General features: G+C 26.8%; 1 protein-coding gene across 1 annotated transcript; it reads right to left on the bottom strand.

The window, feature by feature from the left end:
- Positions 1-5,732: 5,732 nt before the first annotated feature.
- Positions 5,733-7,510, bottom strand: LOC100572572. The gene is made up of 5 exons (XM_016803677.2): positions 7,308-7,510; positions 6,900-7,238; positions 6,601-6,815; positions 6,242-6,524; positions 5,733-6,173 (listed from the first exon to the last, which is right to left on the bottom strand). The coding sequence occupies exons 3-5, from the start codon at positions 6,765-6,767 to the stop codon at positions 5,922-5,924; spliced, it is 702 nt and encodes a 233-aa protein (XP_016659166.1). The 5' UTR covers positions 6,768-6,815; positions 6,900-7,238; positions 7,308-7,510; the 3' UTR covers positions 5,733-5,921.
- Positions 7,511-9,051: the final 1,541 nt, after the last annotated feature.

The raw sequence follows: 9,051 nt of genomic DNA, 5'->3' as shown, positions 1-9,051 counted from the left end.
AAAATCATGTGCTAGACAAGTTAATGTATTATTCTTGGATAAAATGTGTCCAACACTTTTCCCGCCTTACACATATACGGCGCGGCGTCCGTTAAAAGTAAAAGTACATTATTGTGTTTAATATCATTCGGCCAAAAAACACCCATTGCATTATTAAATAATTTACATATAGTTTTGTGGTTACATTTATCTAATTCTTTACAGCACAATAAAAATGGTTTAGATGGTTCAGTGCTCAATTTTCCTACAGTAACATTTGCGATATATCGACCGTCGGCGTCTGTTGTTCCATTTACTCCAACCCAAATAGGGCCATCTCCAATGATATTTTAAATTTTCGAAATAGTTTCTTCATACACCCCACTAACATAATTTTTCCTAAGTGTACTCTCGTCGGGAATTTTATGACCAGTATATTTTTCCATAAAATTTTTAAATGCAACATTTTTGCATGTCTGCACGACACAAATCATCGTTAAAAACTGACTTTCTATTGGTAGATGCGGATGATGTAGAAATACAATTTTGTTGAAATATAAGCTTTCTGTCTTTATTGCCTCTATGTTTACTGGTATTGATGTGCTGAATAATTTGACCACGTTGGTCGATAGATACTGATTTATCACAAGACTGACAGTATAAAACTTGTCCATCACTCCTAAAAGTTTCATTCGGAAATTCTTCCAAATAAATACTGACTTTTGACCGTTTTGCGCGAGCTACTTTGGACATATTTAAATAGTTAACAATATTATATTATACAAACTACACACACGGACACAATACGAAAATAACGTGATCGAATAACGCTCATACGAATACTGATCGAAAAGCGAACGCATATACTCGTATACTGAAATTACTACCTACTACTTAGATAACTAGATAAGATATCGAATCGTTGTCGTTTGATGTAAAAAGTGTACAGTACAGAGACCTAATAGTATCGCAAAATACTAAAATAAAAATGGAAATTCTTCAATAATACAGAATACGTATATTTATTTGTAAAAAAATTTAAATATACACGGAAATTCTACAATATTACATAATTTATGTATTTATTTGTAAAACAATTTAATTATTCTAAAATATTTAAAAATATTTAAAATAAAATTAGGATCAGATTACTTGAAATTAAATGAAACGTATACATATATCGAAAACTTTCCGATGCTATTATTACATAAAAATATTTATTTAAATTAAAATCCTTTCCCTAGTTATTATACATTTTCATAAATTGTGCACATTGCATTCACAATCAAAAACGGTTTTTTATACTTTCCTGCTCCTAAAAACACAAAAATATCAAATTTTTAAAATTTTCTTTTAATACCTAAAAATGAAGCGAATTTGGAGAGAAAAAATGTCATTCTCATTTTCAAAAACTTATTCTAATCGCATTAACAATTTAAGAAATAAGATAATATTTTTTCGGATTCACACTTAATATTTGTACCGCATAAATATTCCTAAAATATCGTTAAATCCATACTTAAGGAACAATCATTGTTTTTCAAAAGAAATATTATGAAAATTCTTATTTGAGATACGGGTGAGCTCCTCGTTATTATTTTGTAATGAATCATTGTTTCGTGTATTCGTGGCCTTAACGATAATATTATTCACTTCAATGCATATCTCAAAACACCTGAAGAATGATTTTGGTGGCCCTACGTGTATTTTACGTTCGGCAGTTTTAATTAAAAATGATTGCAAAAAATGTACTTACACGAACGTTTTGATGAAAAAAATACACTGTAAAACCTAATTATAAACATTAACTGTGCTGTATATTTTATATATTATACACTCGCGTAATACTAATTTTGATAATGACATGGGTACCGAGCAAATAGGTTCATAGTAGATTTAGTATCATTTGACTGACGTCACAATATAATTGCATATATTTAAAACCATTTATGTACATCCCGTAACTTTACCCCTAACTTGTCATACTGTCACAGTCTAGTAAAAGTAAAATGGCCATACATCCCACGTATTATAGTCACAGTGGCGTACTCATTGATATTTTAAGCAGGTGAATTTAATTATAATAACTTGATATAAAAAAATATAAAAATAAAATAATATAAATTAATCATAAAACGTTACTTGTCCTACTGAATTTATAAATGCCAAATACCAATATTATAATTTGACTATAATTTTCCATTTTCTCACGTACGTTTCCATTATATTTCCACGTTCAATAAAACAATTGGAAATGTTTTTGTGACACATTTAAAATTATACTTGCGACTTTCCTGTTTAAATTATTATACTTATAAATATAAAATACCTAAATTATCCTTATTTATATCCATCCATCCCACTTTCGTCACCAATGTATCATATTATATACAGTTGCGTATGCTACACAAATATTATTTAACAATTTGTCTGTCCATGAATTTAAAGTTATGAAAGATAATTGCCAATGGCATACCTAGGATTTTAGTGCATATGGGTCAGTCAAGCTCAAGAGAAGCCACATGTGTAAAAAATAACCACGATAGCAATTTTTCTGTGGACGATGGGGATAATTGCATAGAAATAAAATTAACTAAGTTAATAACAATTACTTTTATTATATTATTATAAATAAAATGAAACAAAAATATGATCTGCAAAAAGCGTCATGCATCTCATATAAGTATATTATAACGAATATCGATTGCCGTTAAATCACCAATCCTTTTCCAATTGAGGTGCTTCTATGCAAAACGTGTTATCTCCATTTTTAATAAAATTGAGTATTATATATCGATTTTTATGGAAAAAATGGCAATAAATCGATTACTTTTTGTCAAAACGTACTATTTCCCAGTTGAAACTAAGCTTAAACTTTTACTTTTTTTTCAAAACGTGTTATTTCCAATACATTTTTTTCCAAAACGTTCTATATCCACTTTCCTTCAAAACGTGCTATTTTCTGTACTAAATCATAGGTCATATTTTTCATTTTTTTCCAAAACTATTATATCCATAATTTAATTCATAACGTGTAATTTTCATTTTACATCAAAACGTGTTATTACCCATGTTATTGATATAGCAATTAAACTACATTTAATTCAAAACGCGCTAATGCCAAAATGGTTTAATCCTTTAAAATTAAAATTTTAAAAGACCAACAATTATAAATAGAAAAATTATATTAAAATAAAAAAAAATTATATGATAAGCCTATCCATATCCACATGATTATAATTTCCCGCCAAAGTTCATGATAGCTGATTTTGGCTTCTTTGTGATAGTACCTACTAATAGCGGCTGTGTTATCGTGTTAATAATTAAAATTTATTATAACATATTTCGGATTATTTCAATGAAAAAAATAATATTGCTACATTGGCCACCAATATTTTTTTTTCAATGTTACTCAAAGGACAATTTTAAAAACTTATTTAAAATCTCAACTAATTTCTGATTTTTTTGATTATAAGATCCCGTTTGAAATATCCTTCTAAAGACTAAAATTAATGATATTTTGTATACTTAGTTCTAGTGTTATAAATACCTACCTACTTTTACATTTAATTTGAAATCTACAGCGAGACTATTGTCTTTTGTTTTTATAGAACGTAGCTATCATTATTCGTATTTTTGAATGATTTTTTGAATTTTAATGTTCTATATTGTATATAACTAATAAAACGATGGGTTTTTATATAATTATTTATATACTTATTACAATTTAAATAACCTTTTAGTTAAAAGAAAAATTATTTTTTGCTGAAACATAAACACTTTTGATTACCTAATATTCAACACTTTTTTTCATATAGAATTGTTTGCATTTTAATTGTATTGTATTCATTTTATTTTTGTATTCTATTCTAATAATTATAGGTGTCCACTTATATTATGAAATCCATCGAATGATTCGTTTGGGACTTAATTTTTATCATATAATAAATAATAACCCGAGATTTAATATAATGAATTGTGGTCTCATATTATTATGTAGGTACTTAGAGAAAGGCTATAGAGAAGGCTCTTATTTGAGTTGTCAAACCGTCTTAACCCATACGATAATCGAACGTATTTGAGTGGTTATTAGAATGGTATTTACCTATGCGTAACAATTATAACACTAAAAAACTATTTTTACATACATTATTCGTTTGATAACACGAGTTACCTATCTAATTATACGCAATGGATGACGGTCGCCAATAATATTAACCGATCCGTAATTTCAACGGATTTAGTGATCACATAGTATCTATATATTGCACATTTGCGCAAACACTATAATCTAGATAGTATTTCATTATCTAATCATAAAACCCCTATTTGATATTTTCGAATGATTATTGTCACGACGCCACGTAGTCTGCCATTACTATTGTATTATTATGTAAAACCTATCGGTGTAAATGCAAAAACATCTGGTCGACTTTATAACTAAAAGTGCCATAATATTTGTGTATGTGATAATAATTAAAGTAATATAACGCTATCGTATGTGCCTAAAATTACTTTTTAGTAATAATTAATTAAAATAAAACCTTTAAAATAAGTAATTTAATAATAAATAATTATTCATGTCAAACCACTTTTAGATAAAAATATGTATTCTTCAGTAGGAAGTAGCATACTGAATAATAGAATTTACAGACTGTTAATAGGCAACAAATATTTGAAGCGTCTAGTTCAAATTGTTTTTATGATTATTTAAGTACTTAGTAAAATGTTTAATATATTTTTAATATACCTAGTCAATATTTAATCTACAGTACTCAAATCTAATTGAGCACTGCATACAATGCCCGGACAATGTTAACTTATTCCAACTTTGTTCTCGAAAATCTACTTTTAAGGTATAAGCTAATAAAAACAAACAATATTAAATGTAATGAAGATTAAAATCGTTAAAGATTTAATATGATGGTGAATTTTGTTTGTTATTTTGGATTCAAACATTTAATATTTAAATCTAAAGGCACTTAAATTAAAAAAAAACTGAAATAACTAAAAGAAATCTTAAAAAAAAATGACACAAAAACTATTCATTCGGCATTTATAAAAAGTAGTAAAAAGAGCTATAAAAATCTTATTTGTAAAACAATACTTGTAATTTTGTGGGTAATAAAAATAAAACACCAATTTTTTCAAGTTGATACAAGAAGGTTGATATTGTGAAATCTGTCAGTTTATCATTGTAAAACTTTCCGGTTTTTATAAAACAATAGATATTATGTTAATAACGTACATTTTTAAATTGTTTGAACTTTTATTAGGTAAGAATTTTAGTTTTTTTTCAGCTTAAAATTGTTGGTCATCTACAGGTTTTTATGTAATTTATAGCACATGAAATGTTTGTTTTATAAAATATTAATTATTTCTAACAATGATAATTTCACATAAATTCATAATTACATGGTTATAAGAATAAATGTTGGCAACCAACTAATCCTTTCATAAATTATAATTTCATTGTTAATCTTTATTGTCGAATATCTGTCTTGAAAATTGTAAATGTTATAGTTGTAAAACTTAAACGCAAATTTGTTTCTATTAAACTGGCCAACTTTTCAAATGTCTGAGATTATATTTCTTCTCAACTAGGTACCATATAAGCAAAATAGATTTTATTAAATTAGTCATAGGTACTACCTACATATTCAAATATTTTACCATATTTGTTTTAATGAAGTTAAAAGGTTTTCTGATATTTTAAAAAAATTAAAAATAAAATTAATAAAAATATATCTTAATTAGTAGATAACTGAATAATATTTTTAATCAATGAATGAGATCAAATGAAATTTTTGGACTATTTTTAGACAAATATTTCTTACTTAACGTAACTATAACACTGTAAAACCATCACAGCAATATACATTCCTCTTTTCGCTCAAAATCTATAAAACTGAAATGAAACGGCGGAGATAATAATATATCTATTAATCAGTATCACTAACAGATGATACACTGCTCGTATCATCATCGTCTGAGGACGAATTATCTTTCTGCAAGTTAACTTCTCCGGCATTAATTAATTCTTCATCATTATTGTTTCTCAAGTTTGTTATCGATTGATCTTCCCTGGTCGATTTCATTCCATGAACGTTGGACAATGAAAAAGGATTCCCAGCTACATCAGGTTCAATCTGCTGCATTATACTTTCATCGCATGCGTCTGATATATCTTTTTTCTAAAGTAAATATTATGTTTACTAATAAAATAAAAAATACCTAAGGGTTTATATAACAATAGTATAACCTTCATCAGTTCAGCAATTCCAAAATTCAAATCTTTCGAATCACCACATGAGTTGCATGATTCCATTTTATAGTTTGCCAACATGTTTGGTTTATTGATCACATCCTCATGCACCTGCCTCATTAGATTTTTTTGGAGGTCTTTGGTGTGATCGCTGATCTCGGACTCACCGTGAACCAATTCAGGTTTTCCCGTCTTTCTGGGAATTCCCGTTGATGCCACTCGATCAACGACGACGCCAACGACATTAACTAATAATGAGTTCTTAGACATTTCCGTAGACCTAATCAAGCATAACCATAAAGTTCACGTTCAATAAGTTTTTAAAATAAGAATCAGTGTATTACAAATAAACTTACCTGGATTGTGGTGCAATACTTTGGTTTGATGCACATACGTAGCTCCGTCTTCCACCATAACTCTGATATTTGAGTTTTTCAACCTTAGATACTAGTTGGTCATTTGTTTCCTTTAAATGGTTTAGTTCTAGTTGCAAAGCCTTTGCTTTATTTATCCCTACGTTCATTTGGTTTTGGTGGTTTTTATTCAGAAGTTCAATTTGTTTTATTAAATTCTAAGATTACAATTAAATAAAACAAAATCTATACTGAAATACCTATGATTTATATTATAGTTATAACTTTTTTTTTTTATGTACCTGAATTTTTGTCTCTTGATGTTTAATAATGTTTTCCGCTTCTTCAAGTTGATTGGACAATTTTTTCTCTCTCACCGAGCTGCTTGTTCTTGGTCAAGTCTAACAAGTGTTTGTGTTTTTTTTGAACATCCAATAGCTTAGTACTTATCAATTGGTTTTGTTTTCCAGTTCTCTGTAAGAGCTTTTCATGTAATGTAGTCGAGTCTGAAGTGAGCGAATGTCTTCGCTGTACGACTTAATAACCTGAGGTAGTTTAACATGTGTGCCCTCGTATTTTGATAGGGCTTTCTCTTGCCTTTTTTCCATAATTTTCAAAATTTTATTTTCACTCATCAATTCCTTTAGCAAAATTTTAATTTATCTATAGGGATTTAATTGATAAGGTATTCATTAATCTTTTGAACTTACATGTAATTGAACCCGGGTCTCGGTCAATGCATTCTGCAGTTCTTTAACACGTAACATATTTTAACTTTTTTAAATTAATAGTTCATTCGCGACAATAGAAAATAATATGAAGTTACTACGACCAAATAAATATTTGTAGTATACGACCATACTGGGTCGTACTTTGTATATTGTTGGTTCCGTTGCTACGGACGTACAAAATCAATGGAAACGTGCGTAAAAATGTTATTTGTAGACCATTTTTATGTGTATGAACATGGTTCACGATAATTTACGAAATAATTTAGGTTTACTTGTTTATATGATTCATAAATCGTAATACCGATGTCGTTAAATTTAGCTTATAGTTTGTTCCATTCAATTGTAAAAAAGCACGCATTTAGTGGATATTTAAGTTGGCATCTATAATAAACTTATATTTTGGGACTGTATAGGTGATTATTACAACCATATAATATGTATATTAAATTAAAAAGAAAAATATTTCATATAATATTATTAGATGCCAAATTAGCTTTTTAATTTGGGTGGATTTTTTTTTTCAAATTCTTAGAAAAAACTATTTTTAAAGTATTTTCGGAGGTTATATAAAAATATATTAAAAATAAATACCTACTAAATAACATCATGTATGATTATTTACTTTCAGATTAATACATTTAGCAATTATGAATCAATTTAGAGAATTTAGAGAATTAATTATATAACCTCAAAAATGTTTGTAAAAACAATAATAATATTATGGTATATTTTGTTAAATTATATAAGATACCTAAATAATATTATCATAAGTAGAGATGTTGATGAATTTTAAATTTTTTTCCTTTCATCCTATAAAAAGCTAAAAAGTTGTTTTATTCTCCTTTAATTCAGAATATATCAATTTCATTGAACTAAAGAAAAAACCTAATTTTTTTGCATTTATAGTAAAAATTCATTTTTTTTCATTTTTAATTGCATTTTTGTTGTTACTAAATTTATTAGGTATGTAAAGATACAGATTTTAATAATTAATATATTATATTATAATGATAATTATATTCTTTTATTAAATTAAAATATAATAATTTCATATATTTGTTTTTTACTGTAAATTAAACTTAAAATTTAAACGTTTACTAAATTTTGTTTATGTACTTTTTTATATTTCCGGATAATTTTATATATTTTTTAGTACGTTGAAGCATTTTTAAATTTTTGTAATTGTTGATACTTTTTTAGGTCATCGACATTCTATCCCTCCTAATCTATAAGTCTTCTTATTTCATAGCATTTTCTTTTAAATATTAAACCATTATAAAAAACATTATTTTTTTAGATTCTGAGTGGAACGATGAATGTATTGATTTTACAATGATGTGTGTTTTTTTATTTTTTTATTTTTTTTTTTATTTTTTTATTTTTTTATTTTTTTTGTGTCTGTGTACACGATAAGTAGTCGAAATAATGCTACGATTTTCAACTTCAGTATCTTGTTCGATCAGAAAGTGAATATCGTTGGTGCATTGGGGAGGTCAAAATTTAAATTTCCCAGTAGTTTTCAAAAGCGCCGGGAAAAACAAAAGAAAAATTAAGGAAAAACGGGAATTTTTACGCAAAATCTGTTTTCGAGAAAATTGATTTTGGTTTTTGGTGTAACTTTAAAAAAAATGACCGTGGATGCATGAAATTTTGACTGAATGTTTACATTTCCATTTTCTATACACAGATAAAATTTTCAAAATATTTTGACTTATTGTGAGCT

The sequence above is a fragment of the Acyrthosiphon pisum genome, chromosome X (assembly GCF_005508785.2).
Source record: "Acyrthosiphon pisum isolate AL4f chromosome X, pea_aphid_22Mar2018_4r6ur, whole genome shotgun sequence".
NCBI lineage: Eukaryota > Metazoa > Arthropoda > Insecta > Hemiptera > Aphididae > Acyrthosiphon > Acyrthosiphon pisum.
The sequence above is the reverse complement of the archived record's forward strand: the minus strand, read 5'-3'. Positions and strand labels throughout refer to the sequence as shown.